The sequence below is a fragment of the Pagrus major genome, chromosome 12, assembly GCF_040436345.1.
Source record: "Pagrus major chromosome 12, Pma_NU_1.0".
Lineage (NCBI taxonomy): Eukaryota > Metazoa > Chordata > Actinopteri > Spariformes > Sparidae > Pagrus > Pagrus major.
Window position 1 is genome coordinate 26,303,977 of NC_133226.1, and position 21,948 is coordinate 26,325,924.

A 21,948-nucleotide genomic window follows, 5' to 3' on the forward strand; every position below is an offset into this window, starting at 1 on the left:
CAACCATTCAATCAAACTTTACTTATATAGGAGCTTTCAAACAAATGAAAATGCAATTCAAAGTGATTAAAGAAACAGGACATATTAAAGGGACATTATGTAGTTTTAGAGAAGAAATTCAAACTCGGTATTTTAATATTTACAATATTAATGAGGTAAACAAACTGTTTCCATGAGTTAATAAACAAGCTGCTCTCAGAGGAAAATAAGGTCCCAGAACACTGTTTGAAGCTAGAAAGGTGGCAGGGTCCGCCACATGTAAACAAAGTAAAAACAGTATAAACTGTGTTGTCCTTTAAGGTCAGTTTGTTTATTCAGTCATGAAAACAAAGAGAGTTTGTTTATTTAGTTTGTTGAGGCAGAAAAATGCAAATCTTTCTCTTCTCATTAACATGTCTTCTAATAAACTACATAATGCTCCTTTAAGAAAACAAAAAATGAGTTTAGAGAAAAATGAATAGTTAAAATAATATTAAAAAAATAAGGAATGTAGATGTTTTCTTTTGCTTTTATGTGGCGGACCCTGCCACCTTACCTCTGAGAACAGCTTGTTTATTCACTTATAGAAACAAATAACTTGTTTATTCAGTTTATTCATGCATGAAACAATCTTTCAATGAAGATCTTGACATTTCTTCCCTAAAACTACAAAGTGTGAGTCCTGCATGTGCTCACAACAACACCGATACTCGTGTCGTGCAGCAGCAGCAGCATCACCACCAATGTGACACTTGTTTTGTACTCGGACCGAGGTGAAGCCCTGAGTGTGTGTCCGTGCTTGTTGTGCAGCCTTTTCTTTGTTCTCCTACACTGACTTTAATTTCTGGGTGAACTGTTCCTTTAATATTTGACTATTAATTAATTCAACCAATCAATCAAACTTTACTCATATAGCAGCTTTCAAACAAATGAAAATGCAATTCAAAGTGATTAAAGAAACAGGACATATTAAAGGGGCATTATGTAGTTTTAGAGTAGAAATTTAAACTCAGTATTTTAATATTTACAATATTAATGAGGTAAACAAACTGTTTCCATCAGTGAATAAACAAGCAGGAAAATAAGGTCCCAGAACACTGTTTGAAGCTAGAAAGGTGGCAGGGTCCGCCACATGTAAACAAAGTAAAAACAGTATAAACTGTGTTGTCCTTTAAGGTCAGTTTGTTTATTCAGTCATGAAAACAAAAAGAGAGTTTGTTTATTTAGTTTGTTTAGGCAGAAAAATGCAAATCTTTCTCTTCTCATTAACATGTCTTCTAATAAACTACATAATGCTCCTTTAAGAAAACAAAAAATGAGTTTAGAGAAAAATGAATAGTTAAAATAATATAAAAAAAAATAAGGAATGTAGATGTTTTCTTTTGTTTTTATGTGGCGGACCCTGCCACAGCTTGTTTATTGACTTATAGAAAAAAACAAAACAACTTGTTTATTCAGTTTAGTCATGCACGAAACAATCTTTCAATGAAGATCTTGACATTTCCTCCCTAAAAACTACAAAGTGTGAGTCCTGCATGTGCTCACAACAACACTGACACTTGTGTACTTCCACCTCAGCAGCAGCAGCAGCATCACCACCAATGTGACACTTGTGTTGTACTCGGACCGAGGTGAAGCCCTGAGTGTGTGTCCGTGCTTGTTGTGCAGCCTTTTCTTTGTTCTGCTACACACTCAGCAGGGAGACACATCTCATGCTCGCGGTGCAGCTGCAGCCAGGCTCCCCTCTCTCCCTCTCTCTCTCCCTCTCTCTCTCTCTCTCTCTCTCTCTCCCTCTCTCTCTCTCTCTCTCTGCTACATCGGGTCCGCGCAGGCGCAGTGGCTCCTCTGTGCGCTCTACTGTTTGCATTGTGTCTGAACTGCCGGCGAGCTTTAAAAATATTATACCCACCGCGGCAATGTCGGGCAGGTCGGTCCGAGCTGAGACCCGGAGCAGGGCGAAAGATGACATCAAGAGGGTTATGGCCGCTATTGAGAAAGTACGAAAATGGTAAGAAGGAGAAAGAGGGAGAAAAAAAAAAAAAGCGGGCTTCGTTATCTAACACGAGAAAAAAAGGCTCGCTTGTTGGGGGAGGAGAGGGAAGCAGCGAGACGGAGTGAGGGATGAAATTGAAAGAGAAAAAAAAGGACAATTTCTGAACGGGATCCGCGGCAGATGTACTTGCGGCTCAGGTGCACCGGGGCGCACTAGCGCGGTGCACCGCCCCGGCCGTCGTCTGTGCCGCCGGGAGCCGACACACAACATGTACCCGGCGTCTCTGGCTGCTTCCTCTCCTTCCTCTCGCTGGTTTTAACGGCCAGGGTTGAACCCAGAAGCCATTTCGATGCAGTCACATGAAGCCATTGCTGCCCGCCGCTGAGCCTCGCGGCTCGGGCGGCGGGGTTTTAAAAGGACCGAAACCTCCGATAAGTGTCGACTTGGAAACAATTTGACGACGGCGCTCTCGAGTCGGAGGAGTTTAGTCCGTCCGGAGTTTTAAATTAAGCGCTTTGAGTCGCCCTTTCGGTCCGATAGAGAGGGAGGCGCGGTGGGGGTTGGGAGAGGGGAAGTAGGCTACAGTAGTTGCATGGCTGAACACGTAGTGACTCAGTCTGAACGCCGAAAAAACACACTTTTATCCACCTTCGACGGCCGGAATTTAGAATGTTTTAACACTGATGTTGTTTATTCGGGTGTGTAACCCCGCCCGGGGGGGGAGGAGGGAGGGATCGATGTGATATTTGTTATCAGGTGTTTTAATCAAACGTCCCCAGGTCAAAGTCAGGAGAAGTTGGTGTGACTTGTGATTATTGTGGTTTTAAACGAATAAAATGTTTTTTACACGGAATATTTTTACTTTCAGGTTACAAATGGACGACATTAGATTAAGTGTGTTGATTTATATTGTTTCATTTTTCGACCGTTTTTAGACGTTTCACGAGAAATTGTTTACTGTTGCTGTAACTTAAGCTAACACTAAATGCTACTAGCTTAAAAGTTACATTAACTACTGACTTAAAGACAGTAATCTAAAGTAACTAAGTACATTTACTCAACTACTATACTTAATTTCATTTTATTTGGAGTAATAATCCTACATTTCCTGGATAAATACTTTATTCTATTTATTCAACAACTGTAGTTACTTTATTTTAACATTTTATATGTTTATATCAAAAATGTGTGTTTACTGTTGCTGTAACTTAAGCTAACACTAAATGCTACTAGCTACTCCTGACTTAAAGACAGTAATCTAAAGTAACTAAGTACATATATTCAAGTATTGTGCTTATTATGATAACTGTACTTTACTTGAGTAATACAATAAACGCTATGAGCTAAAAAGTTTATTTGCTGACTTAGTAATGGAAAGTAACTAAGTAAACTTACTCAAGTACTGTACCTAAGTACAATTTTACAGTAATTGTGATTTACTAATTACATTTAATCTATTGTAATTAGTAGAATACATCATTACAGCACACAAATGAAACAATTGATCGATTAGTTAATAAATTAATGGATCTATGAATAATATCCAGCATCAGTTTAGTCCATTGATCATTATTTAATGCTTAATACCTATTTAAAGCCAAACATTCACAGGTGTCAGCTCCACCAATGTGAATATTTTATTGATAATAATAGAATTTGTGATTAATAAGACATTTGAGTATGTGATTGACATTTTGTTATTTCTGTTTTCTGACATTTTATGGACCAAAAGATCATTTGAATCAATCAGAAAATGATGGATGAAAATGTTTGTAAGTTGGCTCCCTAATCAGAATTATCATATTGATTTTGTTGATGAAGGTTCTCATCCAGGTCATGGTAATAAAGTGCTGTATAGTAGGCAACTGTTGCCTACTATACAGCACTTAGAAGTATATTGATTTTATATCACATGCTATCACATAACTTAATCCTGTTGTTCAATTCTAGTGTGCCTATATCTCTACATAACGATTTTAGAGCTGAAGCGATTTGTCAGCTTGATCATAAAATGAAATTATCAACCATTTTGTCCGCTGATTTAAGAAAAAATGCCATAAATCCTCTGGCTCCAGCTTCTCTGATGTGAATATTTGCTGGTTGTCTTAGTCTATTATGGAGTTTGGACCTTAAATTGGACTAAACAAGACATTTGAATATGTGAACTTAACCTTTAGTGAAACGTGAAGTTCATTTTGTACTATTTTCTGACATTTTGTAGACCAAATAATTCAGGTCTGCAGCTAAAATTGTCATTATCAGTCAATGTGCCTGTTATTATCTCAATTACACGTTTTGGTCTCTAAAATGTTGTCACAGTCTCCCAAAACCCAAGCTGATGTCTTAAAATGTATTTCATCTGCTGTAGTGTGACTCTGTCTGAGTCTCTGGGATTTAGTAGTGATTTAGGGTCTGTTTATTATGACGTGATTGTTTCCTGCTGTGTTAATCACAATGTTTTCTGTTCACAGACAGATTCAGTTGAGCAAATATACCAAACATTCAGTAACTTCAGGCTCTGAAATATAATAACTTTTTCTTTGTTTTATCATTGTAAATGAAATATTTTTGGGTTTTAGGCTGCTGGACGGACAAAACGAGTAATTTGCTGATGTAATAATTGTCTCTGGGAAATTGTGTTTGCAATTTTTAACTATTGTCTGACATTTTCTAGACTAAATGGCTAACTTATTAGCCCTAAGAGTAATACTTTTAAAGTCCTATCACTATAAGAGCTCATCAGGAACTGTTTTGTTCTTTCTTTACGTCACGTCACAGCGTCTTAATCTACAGCCGTCTGTGTTATCATGTCTGTGGCCTCATTGTCTTTCTTTGAGTCAGTTTGGTTTGTGCTCCTGCACAGGGAGAAGAAATGGGTGACTGTTGGAGACACGTCCCTCCGCATCTACAAGTGGGTGCCAGTGACGGAGCCCAAATCAGATGATGTGAGTTCTCGCTCCCTCTTCAGTGATATAAAATGTCATTATAAACGCACCCAGAACACACAGCGTCACCACCTGTTTCAACAGGTGCTGGAAGACAAAAGAAAATGTCCAGCCTTTTGTTTTCAAGGGCAAAATATTTTCCGTAATGTATTCTCTTTTGAACACGCTGTCAGAGCTCCACCGGAGTTTTTGTTTTGCTGTTTTTGTACATCACATTGTTACATGTTGATTGCTTTTGAACGAAGCTATTGTGTGTTTGAACGCTATTTTCTTCCTCTCTGTAGAAGAACAAGAACAAGAAGAAGGGCAAAGATGAGAAATACGGCTCAGAGTTGACGACTCCAGAGAACAGCTCCTCTCCAGGGATGATGGACATGCATGGTAGGTGGTGAAAGCCTTAAAGGACAGAGCTGGTGATGTTCTCTGTTATTTGTTATTGTTGACAAATGCCATGAAACGTCTAATCCCAGTGCATGTTTCTCCAAAAAGGTTTTCCAGAGGCACACAAAACATTTGTGGAGCTTCACAGCAAAACAGCGTTGAAAACTGAATTAGCTGGGGACTTGTTTTAAAATGAAAAAAAAAACAAAAACGACATAAAATGGCTCCATACAGCTCGTCCAGTGCGAACCCAAACTGATTTGCAGGAGACATTGTTTAAACACTTTTTAAGATGAAATTTTCAGTGTAGCTGCTGAGCTAAAAGTGTTGACAGCACATCAAGGGTCTTTAAAAAACAATGATGCTGTCGTCCATCACAGTGTTTCAATGTGTTAATCATCATATGCCATTTCGGCAGACATCACGCCCAACGCTATCTAACGTTTAAGCACGTTCAAGCTTGTGCACCCACTTCAGACGGGCTGCATGCTAACGATTTTGGCTTTAAAAAGGGTGAAAATAATGTCTCTTCGAATCAGTTTGGGATCTCTGGGCTTTCTGAGACTTGGATTACGCCAGACGATGGCGCCATATACTACTCCATAGTATGGAGCCATATTTATATAAGTCCAGCTCCAGCAACTCCAGTTGTTTAGGAGAAATGCTGCAACACTTTGCTGTGAAGCTCCAGAAATGTTTTGTGGACTTTGAAACTGGAAAAAGGACAGAGATGAGAAGTGTTACATTTTGCTTTCTTAAACTTATTACCAAAGAATTTGCATTTTAGTCATTTGTACTCGTCACACTTGAGGGGTTTTATGTATCTTCCATGCAAGTTGACACCTTCAAGTCAGACTAATTCTGTTAATGCAATACTAAACTATTAAAATCATAATGTTTTGTGTCAAAGATCAATGTCTGACAATCTCACAATGACAAAAACCAACTGAAGTAAGTGATTCTCTCTTTCTGTCGTTGTTAGATGACAACAGCAACCAGAGCTCCATCGCCGACTCGTCTCCAGTGAAACAGGAAAACAGTTGTAGCACCAGCCCCACCCCAGAGCCCACCTCCGCGTCCCACCGCGAGAGCAGCGAGGCCAAGACTGACCAGAGCCCGGACAGCAAGAGGGGTGAGACACACACACACACACACACACACACCTGTAAACAAGTTCCTCACTGACATGTCGCAGGTGGTGGCGTGTCAGTACGGCTGATCAGGTGGATGATGAACCACTTCCTGTTTTTGTTTCTCTTATCTCCGTCAGTAACGTTGAGATAAACAACATCACACTGAGAGAACATTGAGGTGATGACTTCCCTGTTGTGAAATACTGGAGACACACAGGGACACAGCTGTGGTCACGCCGTTTCCCTCGAGACTTCAACCGACAACCTTCTTTTAGGTTGAGTTAGACGGCACTCTCTCTGAGTCTGAACGTTAAGATTAACCGCAACACAATAAACGGAGAGAGTTCACGTCTTATACACCTGAATAAAAGTACTGTAACAAATATATCGCTAGGTTATATTTCTTAGTTCAAAACATTCAAAACATAACTCAAATTTTATTCTGCTCGCATGCCAGATATGCCTTTCTTTAAATATCCCGTCATGTCTGAAGGAACCGTCTCAAATGTGTAAAACATGATCATGCCTGAAGGACAAGAAGCCGTCACCCTATAGATATGATAAAGATATCACTCATATTCCACGTCTGCAAAGTACAACGGCAGCTAGCGACTGATTAACTGTTTGGTTTATTAAATGTCCAAAAATTAAATCCCAGGAGAACATTTATCAAAGAAGACGAAGAAAAGCAGCTAATATTCTCATTTGAGGAGGAATTATGGAGCTTTTTTGCTTACAGTATTTATTTAAGGAATTAAATTTTGTATTTTGTCTCACTGTGGTTCAACTAAACTGATCTTGTGTTGAGTAAATGTACGTCTCAGTATGTTGATGTTACCGTGCAGTTACTTCACTCGACCACACTGTGTCATTAAAGTGTCAGAAACTGCAGCACAGCAGCTGTAATGGACTGTGTGCTCCTGTTCTGATGTGTCCATGTGTTGCAGGTAAGACCACCCCGTCATCAGAGACCTCAGAGAGAGCACAAAGTGCCAAGAGAGACAGTCTGTCCTCAGGGGAGAAGGACTCTTCAGACAGTAAAGCCACTCAGGTACGAGCACGTCCACACTCACTCCTCATGTGTTCGGTCGTCCACGCTGTCAATGATGCAGCAGCGGGACTTTTAACAACATCCTGAAATGAAAAAAGAGGGTTTTTTGTGTTTGTGTCCAATCAGAACTAAATAAATAAATTTGACTCTATAAACGCACTTAATAAAATCTATTTCAAGGCAAATCATATCAGAGGGACAGACGATGAAATCTACAAACTATTCTCCAATCGAAAATATGGTATTTTATTTTTCTCTCCACAACCATCTGCCGACCCCTGAAAGTTTACTTGCGACTCCCTCGAGGGTTCGATCCCTCAGGTTGAGAAGCCAATGGCTCAGATGACTGTTTCACCCAAATTACAAAAAAAACCAAAAAAAAAAAGGTTAAAATAAGCTTCACAGAATACGTGAGAATAAAACAAAATCAGAGACATCCTGTACCGAGGACGATGTAACACGGTGCTCTTCCCTCCGGTTGGCTCGACTTTGTGACCAGCAGCATATCAAGAGGACGCCATAACTGAGAACACGTTTGCAAAAAGAAATTATTTTTATTTACAAATGATACCAGAATTAACTAAAACTATGAGAGTCTGGAGGCCAACATGAACAAACGGATGGAGGAAGTCTTGGTGAGCCATGCAGTGAGCTGTAGGACCCAGAACTGAGAGGAGCTACATAAAGTAAACCAACAAACAAAGCTGTGAAAAACAAGACTATCAGACCTCCGTCCTCAAGGACGACCAAACACCAGAAAAGTTTTTGTGAATTTATTTATTTTCAAGGAAACAAAACCATTGGATGTGATCAAAACCAAGAATAAATAAGTCAAACCAAAATCTGAAGATCTGAAGTGAAACAAAATGTTCCCAACATACAAGATTATATATCAGGACCAGGAGATTTCTTTTATTAAAAAAATCAACACGTCTTTCTTCTGTCGTACTCGCTCTGTGAAACAACCACAGTAGTCAGGATATTGTTCCTGGAAAGCAAAGCTGCTGTTTATCTTTTTAAACTCACATTTTTAAAATGCTGTGAGAACCACAAACAGAACTCTTTATCAGATATCTCAGAAGAACCAGGACAAAATAAACAGAATACAAGTCCAGTACATCAACATTATGTCACTTCACTGCTGCTCCAGTGTTGACTTCACTTCTACGACTGCAGCCATAATGTATGTTTCCCTCAGGCACTCGGTGAATGTTGAATGGATATTTATAGTCGCACAGATACAGAAGGACCGTGAATAACAACAGGACTGACCGCAGGGACCCGCTGTCCTCTGAGCACGTGTCTGCATGTGTGTATGTGTGTTGTTGTTGTTGCTACTAGTTTCCCGACACACTTACAAACCTCAGTGTATGTCACTGTTAAAAAAAGGTATTGAATTATATGGTGACATGGTGTTAAAAAGTCTTAATTTAAGTTAAAGTCGTCTTGGCCATTGAACTGGTAACCACAATATCACCAGACTCCCTTTACAAATTACATAATTTTGAGAGTTGTTACACAGAATAACTTCAACTTTGCAATTCTCAATCATTCTTACCTCCGCGTTAATTTAGCTTTAAATACAAAACACTATGTAAACATGACAAATGTAGCAAATAGAGTAAACCGTAACCAATATATTCTACTTCTTTGTCGGCCACGGAGAAAGTCCCCAGACTCCCTTACAAAAACGCTCAATTTTGTAAGAGTTTTGCTGAGTTAGGAGAAACATTATAAACTTTGTGAAAGACTGTCTGTGGCAAACTTCAAGTCACTGGTGCCTTCTTGTAAATTCAGCATTAAACGCAGAACATTAAGTTGTTTCTTTCCTTTGTTAAACGTGTCAGGATGTCCCGGCATCGCTGTACCCGCCTGTCTGCTTCTGTGCCTACAGTGTGTCTTACCTACCACGCACCGTTCCAACTGATTTCACCAGTTAACACTAAATTTATGAAAGAAGACATTTTATTGGAGTTAAATATGTCAAATTTTACAACCACAGTAAACTGTAACCAACGCAGGCTACTTCTTTGTCAGCCCTGGAGGAAGTTCCCAGACTCCCTTACAGAAACGTCCGATTTTATGAGTTGTTGAGTTAGGAGGAACTTAATAATGTTATGACATGCTGTCTCTGACAAATTCTTAATTATTTGGGCCTTCTTGTAAATTCGGCAAATGTTTTACAGTAAATCACTCCGGACAAATATTGATACCAGGCGTGAACAGGCCCCATTTCTCATGTGTTTTTTTCTTCCTTCTCGTAGGACCTAGAGGAGGAGGCCCCGGCAAGCAAGAAAAGCAAACTGGAGTCCTCGTCTCAGGACTTTGAGGAGAGTTAAATGTTTGGGGGCTGATTCGTTTCTCTCCTTCACCCTCCTCCTCTCCCTCCCTCTGCACCTCCCTCCATTAACTCTAGATAATTTAGGGCTAATGGACACACCAGCTCTCCTCCCACTCCTCTTCTTACCTCCACCTTCCCTTCTCTACCCAAACTATACCAAAGGGAGAATGGACGTCTCTCTTCCTCCCTCCTCTCCTCCCTCCCCTCCTCCTCCTGACGGCTGTCTCCCCTCCACCTTGCCACCTTTGCCCTAACACTCCTCTGCCACAGAGGGAGAATGGATATTACCTCTATTCACTGGTCCCCTCCGTGCTTCCTTCCAGTTCTCCACACTTTTCACTAATGCCAAGAGAAGCTCTGAACCCGGGGCTGCAATCCCCTCCGTGACCAGGGGCGACGCCGTCAGCCGAGCCCGGGCCACCCGCCAGGCCAGACCACAAACCCTGACCTGCATCTGTGACTAAAAGAGTTAACACTGGGGATCTGAGATTAGGACGAGGTTGATCCCGGTCGCTGCTCTGAGACCGATTTTTAGAACTGCTAACGGTTTAGCTCAGGATACTCAAGAGGCTAACCTGGTCTCAGATCAGCGGCCGCGGGGGGGAACCTCCACCCTAAGACCACGACACTTCAATCCTCCCTCCTGTTAGACTAATGTTCTATATTTGTTTAGGAAATGTTTAGGGTTTTTTTCTCAGGAGGGTCAATGCACTGTTATGGTATGTCACAATCGATCACAGATAGATTTGCTGCTGTAGTGGAAGTCTTTTTTCTCTATCCATGAAAAGTTCTCCATTCACATGTTTATCACAGTGAGTTAGTTTGTGGTTCGTAGAAGAAGAAGAAGAAAAGAAGAAGAAGAAGAAGACGACGGTACAGGTCAAGATAAACTCTTGGATAAGTAGTGAAGACAGGCGTAGGTAGCGTAGGTCCTGAAGGTGTGCCTTGAGTTGCTACGATTTAAATACACATTTTAGGTCAAGCAGGTTTTGAATTACAATTTTGGTGCCATGTTTTGTTTTGTTTCTTTGCCTTATAATCATCACTTATTAGTATTACCCAATATTTATACTCAACTGCAACTGTTTTGTTTTTTATTTGAAGGAATAGTTCAGCATTTTGGGAAATATTTGTGCTTTCTTGTCGAGAGTTGGACGAGAGGATTGATTCCACTCTTGTGTCTGTACGTTTGGTGTTAAACTAGAGCCAGGAGGCGCTCAGCTGAGCTTAGCTTAGCATAAAGACTGGAAACAATAGGAAAACAGCTGGCCTGGTCCTGTCCAAAGGAAACAAATACTGCTTTTACACACTGGACAATAGAGCCGCTAGCATCTGGCTTTTGTCTTCAGTAAGAAAAGGGAAAATCAGGACTCAGATAGAGACGTGACAGCCGGGCGTACATGCTAATGTTTGTGATGTTATGACGACATCGCCGCATAAATACTTTTCCATCTGTCTTTATTGAAGCAGCGTTGAAACATCGTTCAGTTGGTGCCGAGTTTGAAAGAGAAACGAAGCTTCTGTTTCCTGTTTTCTGGTGTTTGTAACGTTGAACGTGACACAGAAGGAAAACCAAACTTGTCTCGTGGTACTGTGAAAGGCATCAGTCGCATAGTGTTTAAAAATCGCCTTTAAAAATCCTGCATCATGTCTTTATGCTAAGCTAAGATGTAGCTTCGTAACTCCCGTACAGACGTGAGAGTGGAACCGGTCCTGTCACTTAACTCTCAGCAAGAGCGTGATGAAAATGTGGAACTATTCCTTTAAAAACAGTTGGAAACAGGAATTTGAACACTACCCAGAAGTCTTTTTGGTTTTGTCTTCTGGAAATGTAAAAAATCTGCAAACCTCACGAGTCAGAGTTCCTTCTCACCTGGTCTGAGTCCGCTTCAGTGTGAACTCGGTAGAACCAGACCAGGTGCTGGAACTGGTTTTTCAGTCTGGTCCACCGTCTCTTCTCATCTCTGGTCTGTGTATCACTACTTATCTCCGACCTTCATGTTTCTGTAGCTCCACACAGAAGGGTCCAGTCTTTGAGCTCAAACATTGGTTCTAATCCTCCTTCAAGGTGCTGTCTATCGGCTGAATCCATACACGTGTGGCATCGACATCCTGGTTTTGTGCAGATTTTGTGCAATTTACTTGAACTTTCTCGTACGGATTCAGACCTTTGACCTCTAATGTTCAACCTCACACATGTAAGATTTAGTTTCATTAATCGATATTTACTTGTGACTATGGATTGGAATCGATTGAATCACAAACCAATGACTTCACGACGTTAACGGGGGCTGTAGAGACGGAATAACTTCAGATTTTCAGCAAATCAGCGTTCAACATGGATGGAGAGAAAAGAAATAAAAAATGACAATTGTCTCAGTTTAGAGGATGGATTAGCATATACCTCATTCCCAGTCCAGCAGCGCTGGAACTTAAAATGCTATTGTATTGACATTAACAGTTATAAACAGCATTATGTACACTCAGTTTAAAAAAAAAACAAAATCTCACTTCTGTTGTAGCTTTCACCTGATTGAGCCGATTGCTTATAGTTTGCTCATAACTGTGTGTTTAAAAAAAAAAAAAAAAAGAGCTGTGAGATATAAAATCTTGTATGTTGTTTTTTTTTTTTCTTTCTTTCTTTTTTTTCTTGGGACCATTTTGTTTCACTTTAGATCTTGTACAGATTTATGGTTTGGTTTGACTTATTTATTCCATCAGTAGTGCTTGGTTTTTATCATGTCCAATGGTTTGTTTTCTTAATAAAATTCACAAAAACTTTTCTGGTGTTTTGTGTTCAGTGTTTCTCTGAAGTACTGACGTAAAGGAGCAGTCTGTAGTTTTGAGGAAGAGATTTTAATCAGAGGAGAAAGATCTTCATCATCTACAATTTCTTACTGTCTTACTTTTGTTTATATGTGGCGGACCCTGCCACCTTTCTAGCTTCAAACAGTGTTCTGGGACCTTATTTTCCTCTGAGAACAGCTTGTTTATTAACTTATGGAAAAAAATAAATATTTCTGAGTCTGAATTTCTTCTCTAAAACTACACAGTGCCCCTTTAAAATTATCCGAATAATTTTTTACACTATTATACGCCTCGTCTGTTATCATCTTTATCTTTTTTAACTTTTTTTTTCTGTTGTTACCTTGTCCGTCTGTGTGTGTGTGTGTGTGTGTTGGTCCTGTAGATACATTTTATAGCGAGTATCTTGCCAGCACAGTCGCCTCACTGTGCACGATGCAGTCATGAAACTTGACAGGTGTGTAGTTGAGATCAAACTGACCCGTGAGTACTGAGTAGTCATGGGTCGGTCCTGAACATGTTGCCGGGCGTCGTGACTGGTGTGAGATGGTCTCTAGTTTTATTTGTCTGTTTCCTGAAACATTAAAGTGTCTCCTAAACTTTTCTATACATAAGAGTGTTATACTGTGAAAACTAAAATAGTTCTGCTCAGCAGCAGACGGACAGACGTCTTCCTTTTCTTTTTTGTTCTCATGACCTTGGTCCTAAAGACATTAAGCATCCTTAGATAGAGAAGGTTTAAACTTAAACGGGCCTTTTATATATATTTATTTTGTACAGATGTATTTAAATGATATAGAAGGTCACATGATTTAGATAATGGACTGAATCTTTTTGGAAATGTGTTCATGTGATGGATGTTTTTTGTTTTTTTCATCGTCATCACCACCTGCGTTCACTTTCTTCTTTGTCCACCACTTTGCACCCTGACGAAGACCTTCGAGGTCGAAACCGGTCGGTGTTTTTATTGTTCTGTAAGTAGCCACGTTTTAATAAAGGCTTTTTAATCTAAACTTATAAGTGTTCTTGTTCCCGCTCCACATGAGTGCCTGAAGCTTGTTTTTTCTTCTCAGCAGACGGAGACAGTTGGAGATTTTGCTGGTAAACACAGTGAAGCATTTAGCAGCTTAAGAGCCAAATATTTCCCTCAGGAGACAAAAACAGAGCTAAAAAAGTTACATTCATCATGTTCACAGAGCAAAAGTAAATAAACCTGAATTACTGAAGTAAACCTGGTTTAAGTGCTTATCTTCATTTATGAAACAGCCCTCATGAGCTCATGAAAAGTGGAGCAGCCTCTCTGAGCTGCCTGAACCTCTCCGGAGTAAATGGATCTGAGGATGAAACTATAATGAGCAGAGCAGCAGCAGCTAACTGTGCTGTGAGCTGCACAGAGTGGAGTTTAATGCTCTGTGAGAGGATGTAGAAATGTCGGCTGCAAGGCAAAAAACATTATCTACCGCCGGAGTGAGAAAACAGGACAAAACACGAACACACACACTTCGTTTTGTTTTTTTTAGTATTTCTATTGGACTGTTCAGGAGTATACAGTACATAGAAAACAGTGACATTTTACACCACGTCAACATCTGAGAAACGGTTTCCGAACCATTCCTCGACGGTGCCTGAAGTTGTTACATATAAAACACTAATAATTAGATGCATCACTTATAAAGTACACAATGTTTTAAAGTCTATACAAATGGGCTTTTTTTTCCCCCCCTGGAGTGGAAACCTCCGTATACAATGTCAATCTTTTATCAACAGGGCAGAAAAATAAAATGTCGTACACATAAAAGCTTTTTCTTTTGTTCATGGCACTGTGTACACGTTTATCAGAAGGACGCCTCTGATTAGTATTTACAAAGACGAGTGTCGATGGTTAGTCGCATCATGTATTATATACACTGTTACACTGGAAGATTCAATATGATCCAAAAATTGTGCTTAAGAACAGGAGAAGTCAAATACAAGTCGCTAAACAGGGTTAATTTAAAGGAGCAGTTCGACATTTTGGGAAATTCGCTTCGGTTTCTGGCAGAGAAGCAGGTGAGAAAACGTCCGACAGATTCAGCATCACGCTCTGTAGTGTCATCCTTTTTTTTTTTTTTTTTTAAATCTACGTATTCCCTTTCCTTGTCCTGGTGCCTACATTACCCACAATGCAACTCTACCACCGACAGCTCAGTTGGAGATTCGGGTGTGTTATGCTAGTAGCAGCTAATGTAGCCTGCAGCAGAGATGGGGAGCAGCTACAGAGGTCTCACTTCTTTCTAACTCCACGCCGACAGATTTTATTTGATTTTCAAACTTGTAGTCTTCAACTGACGTGGACTCGAGTGGCATCACATGAGGCAGAAGTGCTCCCCAAGACGGTTTTACAGACTCTGATGTGTCAAATCGTTGGACTTCTCTTTTAGATACAGTGTAACGCTTCAGCTAGCAGCAGGTTAGCTTAGCTTAACCTGGAAATGGAGAGGAAACAGCTCAAAAGCTAACAAAAACTTGTTTGTTTAATCCGAACAAAAACCAAAGAGACTATTGTAAAATTGACTTTTTTCCTTTTTACGAGGGTTATGTGCCGGAAAGAGCCAAATAATTAAAAACAATGATGCCGCCGAAACAGAGAAAAATCCTCTTTTTTTAAACACGTGTTCCCTCTCCTTGTCAAAACCTGGTGCAAAAATAATCGTTAGTTGCTGCCGTAGCGAGTCGGATCGATCTTTTAATCTCCGATACAAAAAAAACAACAAGCTTATTTCCCAGAATGTCAGACTTTAAACTTTAAAGAGGGCAGTGTGATCGTCTGTACTGACCTTCAAAATAAAGTCACTTTTGTTCAGAACCATAAAGTTAAAGCGCCGTTTGTTTCTGCTGAATCTTTAAAGTGGACAGTGCAAAACTAAGTTAGTCGAGGCTTCTATAGTTTGGGCGAGTTCCTGTGACATGAGGCAGATGCATTTCAAAAAGCCCACCTACACTACAGTACAGTAGTCCTAGTACAGACTAATACAACACCTTGAATCAGTGCTAGCTTATTTCCCTGCAGGAACATCACCGGTTAGTGACCGATCAGAGAATAAATAACAAAATGCAACGACTTCTTCATTAATGACAACAAATCCTCAATAACCTTCTGTGGCATTACTCCAGGACGTGAACCTGTAGGATGATCTATGGAAAAGTAATTAAGCTCGACACAGAAGACGACAAAACAATCTCATCACGAGGTCCATTTAGTGGCCGTTCTGGAACTTTTGACCGAGTTGCCACATTGTCACGCAATCCTGAATCCCAAATCTGAACCCAAAATAGACGAGAAGTCCTTAAAGCTGCTCAGAAAAATACAACTAGAACACGTGAACTTCCTCCACGACTGCAGATGAAGATCTTCTGATCCTGCTGAAAGCTCTGGAACAGTTATTAAATGGACCTCGTGATGAGATTGTTCTGACTGACAAATAAAAGTTATGGAGACACTTCATACAAAAAAAGTAAGTAAACAAGTAAACTGACCTTCATGCGTAAAATCTGTGGAGTCGAGGTCCACTTACTCGCTTTCCTTCAGTTGCATCTCATGGTCTTCTTCAGCAGACGGAGGAAACACACGAGGGAACTCAGGAATAACCTCCATCCACTGATGAGGACGGTGAGATGCAGCTGAAAGCTCTGGAGAAAAGATATCAACACTGGAAACGAACGAGTTTAAAGGTCAAGACTTCGCTCATGTTACTAAGTGTTATCATCTGTCCACAGGTCAACTGTTGGGTTGATTACAACGGAGTGTTCAGGCCACTGTTCAATAATTCATTAAGTTTAATTCAGTTGTAATATTTAAAGAATAAATTGGCAGTGATGTGAGACAAAAGTTGTAATATTTCAAGAAAAGTCAAAACTTTCAAGACTAAAGTCGGAATATTACAAAACAAAAAAGGCACAATAACATAATAAGAGTCGTGATTTTAAACATTTTAATATTTCCAGATTCAAGCTGTAATTTTGAGAGCGAAGCTGTATTTTACTACTTCATCTACTATTTAGTCAGATTAAGTTAATATTAAAATGTTTCCGCCAAAAAAACTAAATGTTAATGATAAAGAGAAAGAAGTCGCAATATTTTGAGATTTTGCTACTTTATCTGCTAATCTGTTGGATTGAGTCTGAATATTTGCCCCAAAGTTTTGAGAAAAAAGTTGTAATATTATAAGATAGAGTCAAAATATTTCAACAATAAAGTCGTATTTTAAGAATAAAGTCAGCATATTACGAGAAATAATGATAAAACGATAGTGGTGGAAAAAGAGTCGTACTATTTAAAGATTACAGTCGTAATATTTAGAGAATAAAGTTTTAATTTTGAGAGTAAAGCTGGAATTTTACTTTCAATGTTTTGAGAAAGAAGTCATGAAAGTTATTATATTATGAGAATAATGTCTGAATGGTACAAAGAGAAAAGCCGTGACGTTTAAAGAATAAAGCCGTTACATTTTGATTATACAGTCTCAACATGTTGAGAATAAAGTTGGAATAATAGGAGATTTTATTACTTAGTTGTAAAGAACTATCCTCCCTTTTCACTTGATCTTAATATTTATTTTCAGTTGCATATAAAGTGCTTTGTTATTTGTGCTATATGAATAAAGTTATTATTATTATACATTATGAGATAGTTCATACTTTTGTACGTGATTTATAAATGTTGTTTCACAACAAAAGTCTGAAGATTCGACTGGGAATTTTTGCATTATTGGAAATATTACAACTTTCTTTCCCGTCAGTGGCCCCGACACTCCGTCGTACGTCGACAGACTTGAAGAAGGACTTTGTAAAAAATATTGTTACACATATAAAGTTAGTAAAAACCCGGCAGTCTCACTCTCTGATTGGTTCGTAGCTGAACAGACGGAGGAATGTGATACAGGAATGTAAAATCGTAGATGTGCTTCATTTTCCCTTCAGTTTCATCTGTGCTTAGCTGTGTTGCATCATTTTTGGCTATGTAACAAGTAAAGCCCCAAAAAACAACGTGAAACGTCACTTAATGCGTATTTCAGAAACAAACTTAAATGCAAAACAACACGTTAAAAACAACAAGTGCAGAGGACGGATTCCTTTTGTTATAAACATCGATATTGCACCAAAGCAGCATATTTGGACGAGCGTTCTGCATCACAGCCAGAGCTGCAGAGAAAAGGACGTAGATCAGGACGGTGGCTACCAGTGATATGCATAAATACAGTATAAAAATACAATATGGAAAAATCTGAAGGGATTTAGTCAGGCATGTCAGGGGCGGGACTGTGGGAGATGTAGTGGGAGAGTAAAAGGTGTTTAAGGGGAGGAGTATAGATGCAGGCAAAGAGTTTCTGGAGCCTCTAGAAGGTCTGATCATCGTTGCAGGACTCGGTGGCGTGTCCGAAGGCCTCGCAGATGTCGCAGTAGGGCCTCTCGTCGGCCGGGTTGCCGTGATAGGTGGTGTGAGGTACAGAGTCGGGGCTCTGGGCCTGAGTGGGACAGTCCTCGGTGTCGTGGAGGTCGAAGCAGTCGCAGATGTCGCAGAACAGACGCGGCGTCGCCGCCTTCTTCCCCCGCTTTGACACACCTTCAACAAACCTGACGGAGGAAAGAAGAACAACACGAGAGGACACGGTGATTACTGACACATGAGAAAACCAAAAATCACTCTGATATATCAAAAACACATCAATGACACTGTTGCACTGCTGCTCCTTTATGAAGCAGCGATGATTTTATGTTCTTCTTACCCGTCGGTGTCGTCGTTGCCGTTGAACTCAGCCAGAGCGAGCTTCTTCAGTTTGATCTTCAGCTCCTCGTTCTTCCGCTGCAGGTCCACGATCACGCTGTTCAGGAAGTTGATCTGATGGAGACAATCAGGACACAGATGAGAACTGAGAGCCCTGAACATGAACTGATGTGATAAAATATATGTCAGCAGCGTCCTGACAGTCTTACTTGTCCCTCAGCGAACTCCTTCTCTTCCCTCAGCTGCTCCAGAGCTGCATCGCCTGCAGAAGTGAATCAGAAAGCAGGTTGACAAAAAGAAACAGGCTCCATGACAGTTTGAGCGCTCTGATCATCGTCTCCTCACCTGAGGGCGGGGCTTCGATGTCTTCTCCCTCTGAGGCCTGCGTTCCCATGAGCCTTTGCTCTAGACTGTGAACACGGCTCTGCAGCTGCGCTTTGTCTCTCTCCAGCGTCTCCACGGCCGACTGCAGCGTCTTGGCCATGGCGTTTTCTCCTCGTAGCACCGCGATCTGCAGCGACGACAGACAACGGATCAATCCCTCACACACCCCTCGCTAAAATAACACACTGACGTTATATAAAAGTCATGTGACTACCTCATTCCTCAGAATCTCCAGCTCCCGGTCTTTGTCTGAGATTAAGGCTCCAGTGGATTTCTGGAAGTTTATTTCCCCCTCAGTTTCCTGATTGGAGATGGTTTCTCTGTAGACAAAAGGAGACATGTAGAGAGAAGAAATATTGTATTGTATTATTTTTGCAGCATTAAAACAATGTATTTAATATTGGATTTGACAATTCCATCAACCAAATAATAAAACTGTGAGAAACCAAAATGTCAATATATTTTTAAAGCCAAGAGCCGTCGTAGCTGTGGCTGCGTGGATTATTAGACTTGTGGCTTTTACCACCTGCCACCAAAATCAATTCCATCAGACAGATGACACCCAGCGCTCTCCATAAATGAAACTGGATGAGAAGCAGCTCGTTTCACTCAATCACATCTCCTGTGTTGCTCCTGTTTACCTGAGGAGAACGCTCTCTCCCTCCAAACATATCATTTCTGCTCCAGTTTGTACCGTCACCTCTTCGCTTTCCTTCGGGCCAACAGCGCAGAGCTGTCAGCTGCTCCTCACATCGCTTCTCCTTCACGTTGTTGCTCAGATCTTACATCACACACACGCTGTCATCCTGCCTCAGCCGTCTATCATCCACACTCTTTTCAACATTCACTCGCAACTTAAGTCGCTGCTCTGAAGCAGCGCCGACACGTTTTAATCCTCTGATTGCTGAGCAGAGACGACGCCAAGTTTCTGTTTCTGTTCTGAGGACGGGCTTAAAATACGACCAAAGACAATGAACAGATCAAAGCACAAACGTGAATTACTAAAGATTTTTAATGTGTAGTTTGTCAATGTGGAGCCAACTACAACGAGGTAGATCAATAGTATAGTCAGTCATTGATTTGTTCAGTCTGAACAGGGGGGATGACCCTCACACTAACCGGGCGCTCGGGCTGACCCGAATGTTTCTTCCTGTTAAAAGGCAGTTTTTTCTCACTACTGTCGCAAAGTGCTTTGCTCATGTGGGGAAATGTTGGGTCTGTGTAAATAAATGAATCAAGGAGTCTGGTCTACACCTTTGGAAAGTGTCATGAGATGACTTTTTTTGTGAATTGGCGCCATACAAATAAAGATGATTGATTGATTGAGAGTTCAAAAACAGCTTCTTTTTCACAGTTATGGTTACTGACTCGCCACGTTCCTATACTCGTAGTTTGAGGGTAGTTTATTTGCCAAAAAAGAGACAAACACACAGTAAACAGACTTATAAATAAATTTGATTGCTATTATTTTTTAAAAAATTTCTATAGAAATATGTGACGACGCCTCCCTCTCTGTTGGACAAGTATAATACTTGAGTAAATGTACTCTGTTATATTCCAACCACTGGATAAAGATAACTAATGTAAACAGCCAGTGGTTGTATATCAGTTATAGATTAGTTTAATTCACAAGAGGAAGTATTGATAAATTCATAATAAGCACGATAAATATCCTTAAAGCTGCATACAGCCACATTACAGTGTGTTATAATCGATGTATTAACTGTCTATAAATGCTAAATAGGGGATTCGATTAGGCTGTTACCTATTTTTTTTAATTATACATTTTATCACACATTTAAAAGAACATTTCACAAAGTTAGAGTACATCAGAGTTTGTAAAAGAGTCAGAGCATGACTGAAATAAAGAGTACATGCGTATAATTAAGAAGCTGTTTCCTGGTTTCTTACCTGCTCTTCATGTCTGGCTGTTGACTGTTTCGGTCGTCATTGTGCTGAAAGGCAAACACACACAAATATAGAGGCGTTTAAATAGAAGCTAAACCCGCCTGAGCTTTAAGAGTTCAGTCGCAGCAGGAACTAAATCCTCGCCGTGCCAACACCTATTAATCAAATCACCGTTTCTGAAACCCTGGTCTAGAACAGGGTGAAGGAAATGGTTTGTGTAATACAGGTGTGGAAAGGTCAGTACCTCGTCGAGATGCTGAGACTTCTGGGAGGCCAGCTTCAGCTCCTCTCTGAAGGGAAACACAGAGAGGAAGGAGAGGTGACACACTTTAAGAGCTGTACAGTCAGATCTGTGATATCTGTGTCACTGCTATATGCTTAGATCTGGTGTGCTGCCTCATCTGTTAGACATGCACACACACACTGATATAGGAGCTGGATGAAGTTTACTGCTGTGACTGCAGTACGATCCATATGCATTCTGCATTATGTGTGTCAGAGGCGGGGTGCATTGATTACGAGCTGTTAAGTGCTGCTGCATGTCAGATCAACTTGTGTTGCTCTGTGAGATGTGTGTGACTCAAAGGCTTTCATGGTTTCACTTAGTGCTGCAACGATTAGTCCATTAACTGACTCGTCAGGAAACAACCGGCAACTATTTAGATAAATCGACTGACCGTGCAAGTCAGTTTATAAGCGAAAATTACAAAATTTGCTGTTTTCAGAAGAGTTGCAGCAGAATCTGGAGCTTTTTTGGGTTGTCTCCATCTACTTCAGTTGTTTAGCAGAATGCTGCAACTCTGTTTTGCTGTGAAGCTCCAGAAATGTTTTGTGGACTACGAGACTTCATCTGACTTTCCATCAGCAAGGAGGGAGGAGATGATGGTAACTAATCGATTCATTTTTTTGCCCACATTGTGCAGCTCAACAATCTGTTAACTAAACTGAAGACATATTTCCCTCTAAAAAGTTGATATAGCAAAATCATATCCAGCAGACACAGAGTAACATGATGTGCATCTAATGAATGAAGGTCCAATATTCTCTCTTTTAGCTCTGTTTTTGGTCTCCACCAGCCCCAGAGGGAAACATGTGGCTCTGAAGCTGCTAAATGCTCCACTGTGTTCACCAGCTAGTTTCTAACTGTGTCTGTCTGCTGTTTGCGTGTAAGCAGGTGATGTACTTAATATTTTTAGCTTCCACTGAAAACTGCAAGAAACAATGCTGATGAGAGCAGTGAGAGTAAGAGAAAACAGTTCACCTT

The 21,948-nt window shown here is 40.3% G+C and overlaps 2 protein-coding genes across 3 annotated transcripts in view; one reads left to right on the plus strand and one right to left on the minus strand.

The window, feature by feature from the left end:
- Positions 1-1,819: 1,819 nt before the first annotated feature.
- Positions 1,820-12,605, plus strand: bcl7a (BAF chromatin remodeling complex subunit BCL7A). The gene is made up of 6 exons (XM_073478327.1): positions 1,820-1,987; positions 4,836-4,917; positions 5,202-5,298; positions 6,281-6,430; positions 7,379-7,482; positions 9,747-12,605. The coding sequence occupies exons 1-6, from the start codon at positions 1,896-1,898 to the stop codon at positions 9,819-9,821; spliced, it is 600 nt and encodes a 199-aa protein (XP_073334428.1). The 5' UTR covers positions 1,820-1,895; the 3' UTR covers positions 9,822-12,605.
- A 1,528-nt stretch (positions 12,606-14,133) lies between these two features.
- The window catches only part of clip1b (CAP-GLY domain containing linker protein 1b), a 31,725-nt gene continuing 23,910 nt past the window's right edge, over positions 14,134-21,948 (minus strand). For both annotated transcript variants that reach the window (XM_073478122.1, XM_073478121.1), the window contains 7 exons: positions 20,929-20,974; positions 20,688-20,731; positions 18,991-19,096; positions 18,738-18,903; positions 18,602-18,654; positions 18,394-18,506; positions 14,134-18,241 (listed from right to left, as the gene is read on the minus strand). In XM_073478122.1, coding sequence (XP_073334223.1) covers positions 18,004-18,241; positions 18,394-18,506; positions 18,602-18,654; positions 18,738-18,903; positions 18,991-19,096; positions 20,688-20,731; positions 20,929-20,974 — 766 coding nt within the window. In that variant the 3' untranslated portion in view covers positions 14,134-18,003. The remainder of the gene's footprint in view (positions 18,242-18,393; positions 18,507-18,601; positions 18,655-18,737; positions 18,904-18,990; positions 19,097-20,687; positions 20,732-20,928; positions 20,975-21,948) is intronic.

Excerpts from the sequence above, each read along its gene's own strand:
- bcl7a (XM_073478327.1), top strand. The coding sequence starts at position 1,896 with ATGTCGGGCAGGTCGGTCCGAGCTGAGACCCGGAGCAGGGCGAAAGAT. Across the intron at positions 1,988-4,835 it reads ATTGAGAAAGTACGAAAATG|GGAGAAGAAATGGGTGACTG; the intron begins GTAAGAAGGAGA and ends GCTCCTGCACAG. Across the intron at positions 4,918-5,201 it reads CGGAGCCCAAATCAGATGAT|AAGAACAAGAACAAGAAGAA; the intron begins GTGAGTTCTCGC and ends TCCTCTCTGTAG.